The 18350-nt window shown below is 39.2% G+C and overlaps 1 protein-coding gene across 1 annotated transcript; it reads left to right on the top strand.

Moving 5' to 3' along the window:
• The first annotated feature begins 5555 nt into the window (after window positions 1-5555).
• LOC138352529 (uncharacterized) lies at window positions 5556-6416 on the top strand. The gene is made up of 2 exons (XM_069305025.1): window positions 5556-5593; window positions 5771-6416. The coding sequence occupies exons 1-2, from the start codon at window positions 5582-5584 to the stop codon at window positions 6149-6151; spliced, it is 393 nt and encodes a 130-aa protein (XP_069161126.1). The 5' UTR covers window positions 5556-5581; the 3' UTR covers window positions 6152-6416.
• Window positions 6417-18350: the final 11934 nt, after the last annotated feature.

Below are 18350 nucleotides of genomic sequence, written 5' to 3'. Positions count from 1 at the left end.
CAAGAAGGAAAAAAAATAGAAGAGAGACACTAGTAAGTATATTAAAGCACATTGGTATATTAAAGCTCTGATTGATTGCATTGACATCTTGATTGGTAATTTAAACGAAGATTAATAGGCACCATACAGCAAATTGAAAACACATATAAGAAGACAGCAATGATAAAGTAAATGCAATAAAGTACAATGGTAGAGTTGTTTGGATTTGGTACATGAAAATTGGGAGATTGGATAGCACTAGATAAAGTGCAATTTTAAAGCAACAAGGTAGAAAACTATGAAGATGAAATTAGGTAATTTTAAGTTTTGTATTTGAATGACGCAAAAGTTGGACAACTTTTCAATTAATTAGGGAGTGAGTTCCATAGACTAGGTCCCTTTATTTGCATAGAGTGTTTGCACAGATTAAGTTTGACTCTAGGGATATCAAAGAGATATTTATTTCTGGTGTGGTGATAAGGGTCCTATTACATCTGTCCAGGGAGAGTTTCAGAGCAGGATTTGCATTTGAGAACAGGGTTTTGTAAATGTAGTTGACACAAGAGAATATGTGTGGAGTGAGATTAGGTTTAGAATGTTTAGGGAGTTAAACAAGGGGGCTGAGTGTTGTCTGAAAGCATAATTTGTTATCATTCTGATACCTGATTGTTGTTGGGTGATGATATACCTGAGGTGGTTTGCAGTGGTTGAACTACATGCACAGATACTATTAATAAGATAGGGATAGATTAGTGCATAATATAGTGAGATGAGAGCAGAGTTGGGTACATAATATATAATTTTGGAGAGTATACCAACTTGTTTTTAGAGACATTCTTAGTTATGTGTTGTATGTGGATACTGAAGTTGTGTCTCTTGTCTAGGAATAGGCCAAGAAACTTTCCATCATTTTTACTACTAATGTTTACATTCTCTATCTGAAGCCGAATTGAATTTGTTGATTTGTTTCCAAATAAGATGTAGTAGGTCTTTTCTATGTTAAGTGTTAGTTTGTTGGTTGACATCCAAAAGTGGACTTTTTTTAGTTCATTATTAACAACTTTATTTAGTGTATGTGGGTTGGGGTTAGAGTAGATGAGGGTAGTATCATCAGCAAACATTATAGGTTTCAGAATGTTGGTGACATTAAGCAGATCATTGATGTATAAAAGAAATATGAGAGGTCCCAAGATGCTGCCCTGTGGCACTCCAATGGGTATTGGTAGAGTGAGCGATGTTATATCATTTATGGCTATATATTGGTGTCTATCACTAAGATAGGATTGAATATAGTCCAGGGCATGCCTCGGATTCCAAAATGATGGAGTTTACATAAGAGGTAGTTGTAATTAACAGTATCAAAGGCCTTTCTCAGGTCAATGAAGAGTCCAATCGAAAACTCATTTTTCTTCAAGGGTTGAGTAAATTATATCAAGGAGACTAATAATTGCATCGTTGGTATTCTTTTGGGAGCGGAAGCCAAACTGACAGGGGCTGAGTATGTCGAATTTTACGAGGTAGTAGTAGAGCTGTTTGCAGATCATTTTTTCAAATATTCTCGATAGTATGGGTAGGTTTGATATTGGTCTATAATTGTTTATGTCTGACGGATTGCCTCCTTTATGAACTGGCGTTACTCTTGCTTGTTTTAAGGATATCAGTGAAGGTATGACACTCAAGGGATTTGTTGAACAGCAGAGCTATGGGTGCCACAAGGGCATGTGAGGCGCTCTTGTATACAATAGATGGGATTTCACTGTTGTTCCCAGCCTTGGTTTTTAGTGACTGTATGATGGACACAACATCTGTCGGGCTGACTGGTGAAAGGAGAAGAGAGTTTGGATAGCTGCCTGAGAGATATGTGTCTGAGTCTGTGGGATTTTACTGGCGAGGTTACTACCAACCGATCAAAAGAAGCTATTCAATTCATTTGCCATTTCTAGATCAGTTGACGGTGTATAGCCTTCCATAGAGAGTGTTATCTGGTTGTGGGAGTGTTGTTTAGTTCCTAGGAAATTAGAGATGGCTTTTCCATGTGCTTTTCATATTGCTTTTTGCTAGTATCATAAAGTGAAAGTTTAGCTTTTCTTATGATACTGGTAATCATTGATGACTACCTTTTAACTACTTCCTTTATAACTAGGTTAATCCTAAATTTCTTTATATATTCATGTTTTTTGTTGATTGATTTGAATATGCCACCTGTGAGCCACGGATTTTTTATTCTTTTGTCAGTTACTTGTTTGGTAAGGAGGGGACAGTGAGTGTTGTAGAGGCTTAGAGTTTTGGAGAGAAAGCGTTTAGTTGATGAGTTTATATCCTGGGCATTATTGAATTCAGATTCCCAGTTAATATTTCTCAGACACATATATCTCAGGCAGCTATCCAAACTCTCTTCTCCTTTCACCAGTCAGCCCGACAGATGTTTTGTCCTTCATACACTCACTAAAAAACCGAGGTTGGGAACAACAGTGAAATCCCATCCATTGTATACAAGAGCGCCTCCCATGCCCTTGCAGCACCCATAGCTCTGCTGTTCAACAAATCTCTAAAATGTCATACCTTCCCTGATATCCTTAAAAGAAGCAAGAGTAACGCCAGTTCATAAAGGAGGCAATCAGACAGACATAAACAATTATAGACCAGCATCAAACCTACCCATTCTATCAAAAATATTTGAAAAAACTATCTAAAACAGCTCTACTCCTACCTCGTAAGATTCGACATACTCAGGCCCTGTCAGTTTGGCTTCCGCTCCCAAAAGAGTACCAACGATGCAATTATTAGTCTCCTTGATATAATTTACTCAGCCCTTGACAAAAATGAGTTTCCGATTGGACTCTTCATTGACCTGAGAAAGGCCTTTGATGCTGTTAATGACAACTACCTCTTACGTAAACTCCATCATTATGAAATCCGAGGAATGGCATGTCCAATCCTATCTTAGTAATAGACACCAATATGTAGCCATAAATGATATAACCTCTCCCACTCTACCAATAACCGTTGGAGTGCCACAGGGCAAGATCTTGGGACCTCTCTTATTCCTTATATACATCAATGATCTACCTAATGTCTCTAACATTCTGAAACCTATAATGTTTGCTGATGATACTACCCTCATCTACTCTAACCCCAACCCACATACACCAAATAATGTTGTTAATAATGAACTAAAAAAAAAGTCCACTTATGGATGTCAACCAACAAACTAACACTTAACATAGAAAAGACCTTCTACATCTTATTTGGAAGCAAATCAACAAATGCAATTCAGCTTCAGATAGACAATGTTAACATTAGTAGTGAAAATGATGGAAAGTTTCTTGGCCTATTCCTAGACAAGAGACACAACTTCAGCACCAACATACAACACATAACTAAGAAAGTCTCTAAAACCGTTGGTATACTCCCCAAAATCAGATATTATGTACCTAACTCTGCTCTCATCTCACTATATTATGCACTAATCTATCCCTATCTTAATTATAGTATCTGTGCATGGGGTTCAACCACTGCAAACCACCTCAGGTCCATCATCACGCAGCAAAAATCAACAATCAGAATAAAAACAAATTATGCTTTTAGACAACACTCACCCCCCTTGTTTAACTCCCTAAACATGCTAAACCTAATCTCACTCCACACATATTCTCTTGTGTCAACTACATTTACAAAACCCTGTTCTTAAATGCAAATCCTGCTCTGAAACTCTCCCTGGACAGATGTAATAGGACCCTTATCACCACACCAGAAATAAATATCTCTTTGATATCCCTAGAGTCAAACTTAATCTGTGCAAACACTCTATGCAAATAAAGGGACCTAGTCTATGGAACTCACTCCCTAATGAATTGAAAAGTTATCCAACTTTTGCGTCATTCAAATACAAAACTAAAAAATACCTAATTTCACCTTCATTATTTTCTACCTTGTTGCTTTAAATATTGCACCTTAACAAGTGCTACCCAATCTCCCAATTTTCATGTACCAAATCCAAACAACTTTACCATTGAACTTTATTTGTACTTTATTGCAATTACTTTATTATTGCTGTCTTCTTATATGTGTCATGGGTTCGTATCCTGGCCGGGGAGGATTTACTGGGCGCAATTCCTTAACTGTAGCCTCTGTTTAACGCAACAGTAAAATGTGTACTTGGATGAAAAAACGATTCTTTGCGGCAGGGAATCGTATTCCAAAGACCATAGGATTAAGGACTTGCCCGAAACGCTACGCGTACTAGTGGCTGTACAAGAATGTAACAACTCTTGTATATATCTCAAAAAAAAAAAAAAACAAAAAAAAAAATGTGCTTTCAATTTGCTGTATGGTGCCTATTAATCTAAGTTTAAATTACCAATAAAGCTGTCAGTGCAATCAATCAGAGCTATAATTTACCAATGTGCTTTAATATACCTACTAGGCTCTCTTATCTCATTTTTTTCTCTTCTTGCAATGAATCTGTTATCATTTTATTAATTCCGCTAGAATTTACCTACTTAAAATTATCTGTTAGATTAGGGACCTGCCCGAAACGATGCGCGCACTAGTGGCTTTACAAGATTGTAAATACCATGCTATATATTCTCACAAACCCAATGTACCATCTTGTATATAAATAAATAAATAAATAAATAAATAAATAAATAAATAAATAAATAAGTAGTATGGGCTATGGTTAGCAAGTGGAGGACTTACCTGGCCCTGGCCCGGATCAACTAGCACAGGCTTTGGTGAGCCCCTTGTGGACTTACCTGGCACAGGAGAGGGTCGCTAACTTGTCCAAACAATGATTGTTGTTTTAGATTCCGCTACGCAGAACAAAAGTTCCAAGTAGCACGGGCTATGGTGAGACTTAAATATTATACATTATAATTTATAAATTACCTAATAAAATTAGTAATTTATTTTTGGTAAATTAATTCAAATTAATTTAAAAATCTTTACAATTAAATTTTAATTACTTGAAAAGTAATTCAGAGAAAAAGTAAAACCTGGAATTAATAAACAAAAAAAAATTTGTTTTAATGAAGTCAGTAAATTGTATTAAAGTGTATTACCAAATTCGCAAGAATACTTAGATTTGCCTAACACTATATTACTTGAAAAGTCTAGCACATGTTGGAATGGAATTAGGTTTAAGGCTTTTAAACCGAGGGAAGTATTAAAGCTACAACATGAGATTACTTGCGAACCACTAAGCATATTTCAGTATGGAACATAATAAATGACCAAGGTAAACTATCCCTGTATATACCAAGTATGCAATACTTGCTAAGATTAACAAGGAATCGTAAACAGTGCATTCTCTTAACAAGAAGTAAAACAAATTCATATATTTAATATTTGGCATTTAACTAGGGTTTTATATTTATTAACCTAAAGGAAAATTTTATAATATAATATGTAATTGATTATATATGGAAAAATTTAATAAAATAAAGAGATAAGAAACATTAATTACAGCTTTGTCAGTGGAACGTCATTATAACACTAAATTACGATTCAAGGACTCGGGACTCTCCCGTATAAAAGCCCCGGCATTACTGCTGCAAGACACACTCGCTCAGCTGTGGCCACAGCTAACCAACTTTCAGCCATGAAGCTCTTGGTAAGTTGCACTAACAATCGGACTCTCTTATATCGGTTAATATTTATTGCAATGTATTACATAAAATATAAAGAAAAGTAGTGGTCTTTTCGAAGAATATTTCATTTACGCGAATGACAATACAGTATTTTACTGCTAAATATTTTATGACTCTATGTGTGATTTTTTCCTATTTAGGTGTTTGTTATCCTGGCGGCTGCCGCTTGCGCTTCTGAGATTGAGAAGCGAGATGCGGAGCCCAGTTACGTGACGATCAATTACGGTAGTGCTTACCCTGCATACATTCACCGTTACCACAATGGAAAGAGGTCTGCCGAGCCAGAGCCTGAACCATCATACCCAATTTATTCCTCCAGCCTTCGATATGGTTATGAGAGTCATTACTACAAGAGGTCTGCCGAACCAGAGCCTGAACCATTGTATCCTGTCTACTACGCTCCCCGTCACATTTATCGCCGCCATTTCTACAAGAGGTCTGCAGATCCTGAACCATCCTACTCAGTCTTCTCTAATTATGGTTACCGGCCACTAAACCCTCATAGTCACCACTATTACTAGATTTCTGCTGATTTAAATGACAACATCTCTACTTGCATTTAGGCCTACGGGTAATCAAACTATATGGTAAACCATCTCAACAATAATTTTCAGACTGCGAGGCCTACATGACATACAATTGCAAAGATCGCACTCATCGCCAGGATTACTATCACCATGACATCCATGAGCTGAAATACACATTAAATTATTTAACAAGTTTAATGTTGTTTTGTTGAGTGTTATGTTGTACAGCAAAGAAATAAATCTATATAATAATTGTTAAGTTTATTATTAATTATCATTTGCATCATTAATATCATAGTGGTATAATAACGCTGAAAACGATTCAATGTGTTTCCGGTTGGTTGAGATGATTAAGATGTTTAATGTTGATATGGTTAATATATCTGGAAGAATATAGTAACTTCCGTCAATAATATTGATGAAAAAAGATGTATGTAATTAATTAATTTTATAGAGAATATACTTGTATATATTGCGATTTGGTGTTGAACCAAGGAAACGATTTCCGTGGAAATTGTTGCTTGCTTTAGGAGGCATGCGAAATAGACGTATATTTAAATACACAATACACATCTAATAACATTTTGACAAAAACTAAATTCTACATAACAGTTTGCTATAAAATACAATACAGTAGTTCAAATTGAGATGTCAGCATTTAAATATTTTTAGTATTTAAATGTATTTATATTTAAATAAAATTAAATATTTATATATAAGTAAAATAAAAATCAATATATATTTTTTATGTATACTTTACACAGATTTAGGTGGATGAAATAGCATTGGATGGGAAGGGGCCGCGGCTCGCCGAGTCAAAGCATCTATTTTATAAATATTGTCGGTTCTTTCCTCTGATGCAAATATGGGTAAAATACGAATAGAATTTACTAAGACTCGCATTAATGTAAGGTTAAAGTGATATTAGTTTATCAGTAGAGTATTCTGAGTGTTGATGAAATATATTTACTGACAGTCTTAGACGAAAAAAAAAATTCAGCCCACGAGAGCTAGTTCACTGTACTCACCTATTTGTGTTTGCGGGGGTTCAGCTCCGGCTCTTTGATCCCGCTTCTCAACTGTTAATCAACTGGTGTACAGATTCCTGAACCTACTGGGCACTAACATATCTACATTTGAAACTTTGTATGGAGTCAACCTCCACCACATCACTGCCTAAAGCATTCCATCTGTTAACTACCCTGACACTGAAAATGTTCTTTCTAATGTCCCAGTGGCTCATTTGGGTACTCAGTTTCCACCTGTGTCCCCTTGTTCGTGTACCACCCGTGTTAAACAGTTTATCTTTATCTACCCGAATGGAGCCGGCCGGCTGAGCGGACAGCACGCTGGAACGTGATCCTGTGGCCCCGGACGCCGGCGAGAAACGATGGACAGAGTTTCTTTCACCCTATGCCCCTGTTACCTAGCAGTAAATGGGTACCTGGGAGTTAGTCAGCTGTCACGGGCTGCTTCCAGGGGGTGCTCGAAATCAACTCAAGATAACCCTGTCAATTCCTCTGAGAATATTGTATGTAGTGATCATGTCTCCCCCTACTCTTCTGTCTTCCAGTGTCGTGAGGTTCATTTCACGCAGACTTTCCTCGTAACTCATGCCTCTTAGTTCTGGGACTAGCCTAGTGGCATACCTCAGAACTTTTACCAGGTTCATCTTGTGCTTGACAACGTACGGGCTGCATGCTAGGGCTGCATATTCCAGGATTGGTCTTACATATGCGCTATACAAGGTTCTGAATGATTCCTTACACAGGTTCCTGAAGGCAGTTCTGATGTTAGCCAGCCTCGCATACGCCGCAGATGTTATTCTTTTGATGTGCCCTTTAGAAGACAGGTTTGGTGTGACATCAACTTCTAGATCTTTCTCTTTGCCCGTTTCATGAATGCCTTCATCTCTCATTCACTATCCTGTATCTGACCTCCTGTTTCCACAGTATAGTTGCATCACTGCCTAAAGCATTCCATCTGTTAACTGCCCTGACACTGAAAATGTTCTTTCTAATGTCCCAGTGGCTCATTTGGGTACTCAGTTTCCACCTGTGTCCCCTTGTTCGTGTACCACCCGTGTTAAACAGTTTATCTTTATCTACCCGAATGGAGCCGGCCGGCTGAGCGGACAGCACGCTGGAACGTGATCCTGTGGCCCCGGACGCCGGCGAGAAACGATGGACAGAGTTTCTTTCACCCTATGCCCCTGTTACCTAGCAGTAAATGGGTACCTGGGAGTTAGTCAGCTGTCACGGGCTGCTTCCACGGGGTGCTCGAAATCAACTCAAGATAACCCTGTCAATTCCTCTGAGAATATTGTATGTAGTGATCATGTCTCCCCCTACTCTTCTGTCTTCCAGTGTCGTGAGGTTCATTTCACGCAGACTTTCCTCGTAACTCATGCCTCTTAGTTCTGGGACTAGCCTAGTGGCATACCTCAGAACTTTTACCAGGTTCATCTTGTGCTTGACAACGTACGGGCTGCATGCTAGGGCTGCATATTCCAGGATTGGTCTTACATATGCGGTATACAAGGTTCTGAATGATTCCTTACACAGGTTCCTGAAGGCAGTTCTGATGTTAGCCAGCCTCGCATACGCCGCAGATGTTATTCTTTTGATGTGCCCTTTAGAAGACAGGTTTGGTGTGACATCAACTTCTAGATCTTTCTCTTTGCCCGTTTCATGAATGCCTTCATCTCTCATTCACTATCCTGTATCTGACCTCCTGTTTCCACAGTATAGTTGCATTACCTTGCATATTCTCGGGGTTGAACTTTAGTAGACATTTGTTAGACCATTCATTCAGTTTGTCTAGGTCATCTTGTAGTCTCATATTATCTTCCTCCGTCTTAATCCTCCTTATAATTACTATCCTGTATCTGTCCTCCTAGTTTCCACAGTATAGTTTCATTACCTTGCATATACTCTGGGTTGAACTTTAGTAGACATTTGTTAGACCATTCATTCAGTCTGTCTAGGTCATCTTGTAGCCTCATATTATCTCCTTCCGTCTTAATCCTCCTCATAATTTTTGCATCATCAGCAAACAATGAGAGGAATGAATCTATTCCTTCTAGAAGTTCATTTACATATATCAGGAACAGTGCCTAGCACCACTCATGCTGTAAGTAAGCATGCTGCCACAATGACAACAAAAAGGAGGCATGGTCCGGGACTATGCCTCGGGACGCATGGTCCGGGACCATGCCTCGGGACGCTAAGAACCGAAATCAACTCAAGGTAACCTCAAAATGCAGTATATAGCGTATAAAATATAGGCAGGAAAAATGTGGATAATAGAATAAAAGAACATTATATGAATTGAATAATAAATAAAAGCCTAAACATAATAAATATGAATTTTTCAATAGAGCATAAAACATGTCATCCAATCATTATTTAGAGAATAATAATTGTTCATATGAGTGTTAATTTTAAAGGAGTTTTATAAAACATAAGTATAGTTACTCAGAATTTTTCAGGAGCCGCATGAGAATAACAATAAAAACTACGTTTCAAGAATTGTAGGAAATTCAGGAGTTTGTATCAAGTGTGACCATCACACCTCAACACGGAAGATTTCACTGACGCCTTTGAGATTAATTTAGCTCTGATGGCTTCGTGCCGCGGCTAATTTGTCAAACAGAATGTTTAATTTTATTGTGCTTATTTGAGATGGTCTGTAGAGCCTTGCCGGAGAGGTTAAGGGTGTGGTGAGCAAATGTTTGTTGAAAGATGGATGGATGGGTGTGATAATGTTCAGGATGGATGTGGTGAGGTGAGCAAATCCACAACATCCGTAACGATGGTTCGAACCTACGTCCGAGAGAATCCCAGACGCTGCCTTAATCGACTGATGCAGTCGATTAAGGCAAGGCAGCGTCTGGAATCCTCTCGGACAAAGGTTCGAATTCTCGTCACGGCCTTTGTGGATTTGTTCATTTGATGCATTACGCTATTGTGATTTCTGTGTGCGATGGGGTGAGATTATGAGTGACACAAAAGTGGTGTTGGTATAGTGAGGATAATGTTAGGTAATGTAAAGGGTGTGTTAATGTGAGAGAGTGGTGAGAAAGTGACGAAATGTGTGGGATGGGTGAGACATTGGGTAGCCATAATATTGGTGGGGCGAAATAGCCTATGCAATGGGTGTAGTATTCACCTAGTTATATTCACCTAGTTGTGCTTGCGGGCGTTGAGCTCTGTTTTTTCGGCCAGCCTCTCAACTATCAATCAATCAACTGTTACTAACTACTAGGTTTTTTTCACACACACTCACACCCAGGAAACAGCCCGGAACAGCTGTCTAACTTCCAGGTACCTATTTACTGCTAGGTAACAGGGCCGTCAAGGTGAAAGAAACTTTGCCCATTTCTTTCTGCCTGATCCGGGAATCGAACCCGGGCCACAGAATTACGAGTTCTGCGCGCTGTCCGCTCAGCTACCAGACCCGGGTGAGTGTGTAGTGTAGTGTGGGTGAAGTTATCTGAGGAACTGGTGTAATAAAGTGTCGATAAGGTGACTTCTGGGATAGGTGTAGTGTAGAATGTGAGATCAAGTAGTGTTCTGGAAAAATCAAATTAGTTATGAGCGGGCAAAAGCTGGCATTGATTAGGTGAGGTGGCAAATTGTGGGTTCTTGACCTTAACGAGCGGCATACTATGCAGAAGAATGTAATTTTGTTTTCGAAATTACATTGTAGCAATGTTTTATATCAACATATAACTACAATATAAACTGACAGAGGTGATTACACGGGTGAAGATATGTCTTAAGTACTAATATTGGGGAAATGGGTTGTACAAGATTCAGCGTGAGTTTGAAGCACAAGGTAGGAAACAATGAGGATAAAACTAGGTACTTTTTCGTTTTACTTTTGAATAATGCCTCATAGGCCTAAATGTAGGTATAGATGGTTGGACAATATTCATTAGGGAATGAGTTCCATAGACTGGGTTCTTTTATTTGCATGGAATGTTTGCAAAGATTTAGTTTCAATATTGGGATATCAAAGAGATTTTTATGTCTGGTAAGGTGCTCAGGGGTTCTGTTACAGCTATCAAGTAACAGTTTTAGATCATGATTAGCAGTTAGGAGAAAGTATTTTACGTGTAAACAGCACATGAGAATGTGTGGAGCGAATGTATGTTTAACATGTTAAGGGACTTGAACAGAGGGGCTTTGTGTGTTGTCTTCAGACAAAACACAAGAGCTTATTATAGTTCTGATAGCAATTTATAGCAGAGCGATGATGGGGTTGAAGTAATTTACAGTGGTTGAACACCATGCACAGATACCGTATGTAAGATAGGAAATGATTAGGGCATCGTATAATGAGAGTAGAGTATTGTTAAGACATCTTAACCATGTCAATCAACTAGTAACATACTGAATCGCTTTGAGCGTCATGTTCCCAAATGGATATTATTGATACAAATTGTAATTAATAATAGTACAAATGGTAATTAATAATAGACTTAAAGTCATTATACATAAATATTTCTTTACTGTACAACATGGCACTCGTCAAAGCAACATTGATCATGTTGCAACCATTAAAAATGTAATTCAGTTCATTTATGTCATGGTGATCGTAGCGATGAGTGCGATTTTTGCAATTGTTTGTCATGTAGGCCTCATAGTCTGAAAATTATTGGTGAAAGGGTTTGCTTTCCCATAGGCCTAAATGTAGGTATAGATGGTGTCATTTAGATCAGCAGAAGTCTAGTAAAGTGTTTAGTGGCCGGTAACCGTAATTAGAGAAGACTGAGTAGGATGGTTCAGGATCTGCAGACCTCTTGTAGAAATAGCGGCCATAACCGTGATGGGAAGCATAGTAGACCGGGTACAATGGTTCAGGCTCAGGTTCGGCAAACCTTTTGTAGATATGGCGGTCATAACCGTGATAGGGAGCGTAGTAAAAAGGATACGATAGTTCAGGTTCTACAGATCTCTTGTAGAAATGGCGACCATAACCATGTCTTTGGCCGAAGGAATAAACTGGGTATGATGGTTCAGGCTTTGGCTAGGCAGACCTTTTTCCATTGTGGTAACGGTGAAAGTATGCATGGTAAGCACTACCGTAATTGCTCGTCACGTAACTGGGCTCTGCATCTCGCTTCTCAATCTCAGAAGCGCAAGTGGCAGCCACCAGAATCACAAACCCCCTATATATGAAAAATCACAAGAACAGTTATATAATATTTAGCAGAAAAGAACTCTATTGTTATTCTTGTTCATGAAATTTGCTATTGTGTCAGAAATTGTAAAATTATTTGCTATTGTGTCAGAAAAGTGTCATAGAAAGATTATATCTACAACGTTTGGTTATATATACACACTTGAAAATGTGTAATATTCGTTGAAAAAAAAAAAAAAAAAAAATCTCCCTTGCTATTTAGGCTGCAGTACTGAAACTTGGAATAACTGCAGCCCTTTTCATATACAATAAGTCAAAAAATATTGGTTGACATTGAACAACTTTTAATAAACTAATCTAATACCTCTTTAAAACATATATCTTCACCCGTGTAATCAGCTCTCTCAGTTTATATTGTATTTATATGATGATATAAAACATTTCTACAACGTAATTTTGAAAACAAAATTGCACCCGTCTGTATAGTATGCCGCTCGTTTAGGTCGAGAACCCACAATTTATCCCTCACCTAAATAATGCCAGCTCTAGCCCTCTTATAACTAATTTGATCTCTCCCCATAACTACTTGACCTCACCCTCTACACTACACCCATCCCAGAAGTCACCTTGTCTATACTTTATAACAGCAGTCCCACAGAACACTTCACACACACTACACTACACCCATTGTAAAGGCTATTTCACCCCACCAATATTATAGCTACCTTATATCTCACGCATCCCACACATTTTATCACTTTTACACCAATCTCTCACATTACCACACCTCACACATTGCCTAATATTATCCACACTATACAAACATCACTTTCGTCTCACTCATAATTTCACGTCACCCCATCCATCCTACACATTATCACACCCATCCATCCATCCTTCCATAAACATTTGCTCACCACACCCCAATCTCTCCGGCAAGGCCGTGACGAGGATTCGAACATACGTCCGGGAGCATCCCAGACGCTGCATTAATCGACTGACCTACGACATGGTTAAAAGAGTTGAAACCGAAGTACTACTGAACTTACTGGATCCCGCAGCCTCTCCTAGACACAAACCAGGGTTTTACAAAACTCCCCCACGCACTCGAGCTATGTCAATAGGCCGTTCTCCCTCTTCGCCCTTACATCATTACACACAGAAATCACAATAACGTGTTGCATCAAATGAACATATCCACAAGTGCCGTGATGAGGATTCGAACCTGCGTCCGGGAACATCCCAGACGCTGCCTTAATCGACTGAGCTACGACATGATTAAAAGAGTTGAAACCGAAGTTCATCTGAACTTACTGAAAGTTAGACAGCTATTCCGGGTTGTTTCCTGGGTGTGAGTGTGTGTGAAAAAACCTAGTAGTTAGTAACAGTTGATTGATTGACAGTTGAGAGGCTGGCCGAAAGAACCGAAAAGAAATGGAAGAAAATGCAGAATAGAATCAGGGAAGAGCAGAGGTGCCATAGGCACAATCGGAGAACACTGTATAAACATCAGAGGTCCACGGTTGTTCAACGTCCTCCCAGCAAGCATAAGAAATATTGCCGGAACAACGGTGGACATCTTCAAGAGGAAACTAGTTTTATTCCTCCAAGGAGTGCCGGGCCAACCGGGCTGTGGTGGGTATGTGGGCCTGCGGGCCGCTCCAAGCAACAGCCTAGTGGACCAAACTCTCACAAGTCAAGTCTGGCATCAGGCCGGGCTTGGGGAGTAGAAGAACTCCCAGAACCCCATCAACCAGGTATCAACCAGGTATCAACCAACAGAGCTCAACCCCCGCAAGCACAACTAGGTGAATATAACTAGGTGAATACTACACCCATTGCATAGGCTATTTCGCCCCACCAATATTATGGCTACCCAATGTCTCACCCATCCCACACATTTCGTCACTTTCTCACCACTCTCTCACATTAACTCACCCTTTACATTACCTAACGTTATCCTCACTATACCAACACCACTTTCGTGTCACTCGTAATCTCACCCCACCGCACACAGAAATCACAATAGCGTGATGCATCAAATGAACAAATTCACAATTGCCGTGACGAGGGATGGAACCTTCGTTCGAGCGGATTCCAGACGCTGCCTTGCCCTAAGCGATTGCCTCAGTCGATTAAGGCAGCGTCTGGGATTCTCATGGACTTAGGTTCGAACCATCGTCACCCCCCATGTGGATTTGCTCACCTCACTACATCCATCCTAAACATTATCACACCATTCATCCATCCTTCCACAAACATTTGCTCACCACACCCCTAACCTCTCCGGCAAGGCTCTACAGACAATCTCAAATAAGCACAATAAAATTAGACATTCTGTTTGAGAAATTAGCCGCGGTTAGAAGGCATGTGAGCTAAATTTATCTCAATGGCGTCAGTAAAATCTTCCGTGTTGAGACGTGAAGGTGAGGCAGACTTGAGACAAACTCCTTTATATCCTTCTTGAAAAATAGTTTTTATTTATAATTCTGACGTTATACTTATTGTGTTTTAAAACTTCCTTTAACACTCAAATGAACAGTTGTTATTATAATAATAATTATAGTTGGTTTTGTCAAGGACAGGCAACCTGTTCAAATATACACAATAGGTATATATCGATATCCCCAAAAAAGGTCGAATTTCTGACCTTCTCTGAGATGCAGCCCCACAACATTTGAATATGTCTAGTATACTTATTTATATAACGAAACCTCAATGCATGAATAAAGAAAATTTTCAATTATAGTCCTTCACAAACGACACCATATACTTCCATGGGATCCAGCAACACCAGGTGAGTCAGTGAATGTGGCCTCAGCTGATACGATACCCTTATAACACATAGTGCCTTACCGGAACATTTAAAGCAGTATACAGGTTAGACCTTACCCCAACTGAATGTTTGGAGTAATTAAGGACTTATATCAGAGAGAGAGAGAGAGAGAGATGGATTACTGACAGGCATTGTGAGTTCAATGAAGTCAGATTGATGCTAAATAAAATGAGTGTTTGGAGAGATTTTGATCGAGGATAGTTCCAGATTTTGTTGATGTAGAGTGCAGAGTGTGAACAAAAATATTCTACGTCATATGATTAATTAATATTAAATTTGCTGTTATCTGCTTCATCGTCCTAATTTTGTGATATATAATGTCTTAACAATATATAATCCTTCTAATTTTTGTTAAATATCCCTATCTTGATGCCTAAATGTAATTTTATAATTAGAGTGTTATACTCGTATTTAGTGTAGCCGGAATTGAAATGATTAGCTTAAATTGTTATCAATTGTTTCTGATTCTGATAATGCCAATGTCTACATGTTATTTATTTATTGAAAATGTCTTATGTAATTAATAGCTGTTATTTTATGTAAAGTATCCAAATTATAAAAAAAAATACTATTTATGAATAAAGTTTGAATTTGAATTCGGGGCATGTCCCTCCAGCTATCACCCTCAATCGTAATCTCAATGTAAGCTATCCATCCTTCTGCAAAATCAATATGGGTAGTGGCACCCCTCCTTGACGCCATTGGTCTTAGGTAGAAGGCTGTCCTGCAATCCCTTAATCCCTTAAATCCCTTCTGATTTATTCATTTGATGCATCACGTTATTGTGATTTCTGTGTGTAATGATGTAAGGGCGAAGAGGGAAAACGGCCTATTGACATAGCTCGAGTGCATAGGGGAGTTTTGTAAAACCCTAGTTTGTGTCTCGGAGAGGCTGCGGGATCCAGTAAGTTCAGTAGAACTTCGGTTTCAACTCTTTTAACCATGTCATAGCTCAGTCGATTAAGGAAGCGTCTAGGATGCTCCAGGATGCACGTTCGAATCCACGTCACGGCCCTTGTGGATTTGTTCATTTGGTGCATCACGTTATTGTGATTTTTGTGTGAAACAGGCTCAATGATTATATACAAACCACTTGGATTTGAGAGTCCACTGTTGTGAATCTGCGGCATATGTAGCATGAGTATAAATATCCAATTTCACAGAACATAATATGATAAAAAAACTGAAGATATATTAATAAAATGTTCAAATATTACTTGTCCAATAAGTAAATCATTCTCCAATTAGAGATGGGTTGACATTTTTTAGGCTTCTTATCTTGAGGTTATCTTGAGGTTATCTTGAGATGATTTCGGGGCTTTTTTTTTTTTGTCCCCGCGGCCCGGTCCTCGACCAGGCCTCCACCCCTTGGAAGCAGCCCGTGACAGCTGACTAACACCCAGGTACCTTTTTTACTGCTAGGTAACAGGGGCATAGGGTGAAAGAAACACTGCCCAGTGTTTCTCGCCGGCGCCTGGGATCGAACCCAGGACCACAGGATCACAAGTCCAGCGTGCTGTCCGCTCGGCCGACCGGCTCCCATTATTCCTGGCTGCATTAAAAAATATATTTATTATTTTTAGGCATATATTTAATATTCAATGCATATTGTGTTCTTTTATTCTATTATCTACATTTTATTCCTCAATATTTTATACACTATATACTGTATCTTGAGTCGATTTGGGGCCTAGCGTCCCTGCTGCCCGGTCTTCGACCATGCTTCTATTTTGTTACATACCCCCAGGAAGCAGCCCGTAGCAGCTGTCCAACTCCCTGGTACTTATTTACTGCTAGGTAAGAGGGGCATCAGGGTGAAAGAAACTCTGCCAATTTGTATCCGCCTCCACCGGGTATCGAACCCGGAACCTATAGAATACGAATCCGAGGCGCTGTTCACTCAGCTGTCAGGCCCCTGTTCATACATACATACTGTACGTTGTATATATATACTCTAGGCTATTCACAGCTCTTATTTCAACTGGTTCTTTCAATGTAACGATATTTTCACTTACAGATTAGTAACACTGCCCAATACTGTCACTATAGGTATGTTCAACCAGAGCATGACTGGCACTGCCCAATATTTTCATTTGCGGTATGTTTACTCATACGAGGAGAGACGCTGTCCAATACTCTAACTGTGGTGAGTTCACTCATAAGACGTTTAACGTTGCCAAATAATGTCATTGTGGCAGTATTTTTACTAACATGATGAGTGACAAAGCACAATGAACTATCCCTGCGGGTCTGACATAATTTTATCGTGTAAAATTGGCATTAAATAAAAATCACCAACACTTTGAATACACGCCTGGTAAACTAAATTCACTTTAACCTTACATTAAGGTACTTGTTAGTAAAAAATATTGTATTTTCTCCTTAATTGCATCAAAGGAATGAACCACTGACGAATACTTATTAAATGGATGCTTTGACTTTGGGAGTCCGCGCCCCGACCCCACCAAACGTTGGTGGGGGGGGGGGGGGCGTTATTTCCCCAACGGTATTCCATCCACCTAACATCTGTAGTAAGTCTATATAAATATATTTAAATGCGGAAATCTCAATATGAACATATTGAATTGTATTAGATAGCAATCTCTTATGTAGAATTTAGTCTTTGTTAAAATGATATTACACATGTATGGTGTATTTAAATATGCGTTTATATATCATAAGCCTACCTTACCTACCTTGAGGTTACCTTGAGGGGCTTCCGGAGATTAGCTTCCCCGCGACCCGGTCGTCGACCAGGCCTCCTGGTTGCTGGACTGATCAACCAGGCTGTTGAACGCGGCTGCTCGCAGCCTGACGTATGAGTCACAGCCTGGTTGATCAGGTATCCTTTGGAGGTGCTTATCCAGTTCTCTCTTGAACACTGTGAGGGGATTGCCAGTTATGCCCCTTATGTGTAGCGGAAGCGTATTGAACAGTCTCGGGCTACTAATGTTGATAGAGTAGATAGGTACTCTATCAACATACATATCAACAGGTACTCTCAGAGTACCTGTTGCACCTCCGCTTTTCAACGGGGGTATTCTGCACATCCTGCCATGTCTTCTGATCTCATGTGATGTTATTTCTGTGGGCAGGTTTGAGACCAGCCCCTCTAATATTTTCCACGTGTAAATTATTATGTATCTCTCCCGCATGCGCTCAAGGGAGTACAGATTTAGGCTCTTTAGTCGGTCCCAATTGTTTAGGTGT

Source organism: Procambarus clarkii, chromosome 54, assembly GCF_040958095.1.
Source record: "Procambarus clarkii isolate CNS0578487 chromosome 54, FALCON_Pclarkii_2.0, whole genome shotgun sequence".
Classification (NCBI taxonomy): domain Eukaryota; kingdom Metazoa; phylum Arthropoda; class Malacostraca; order Decapoda; family Cambaridae; genus Procambarus; species Procambarus clarkii.
Note: the sequence above shows the minus strand (reverse complement) of the source record. Positions and strands in the feature narration are given on the sequence as shown.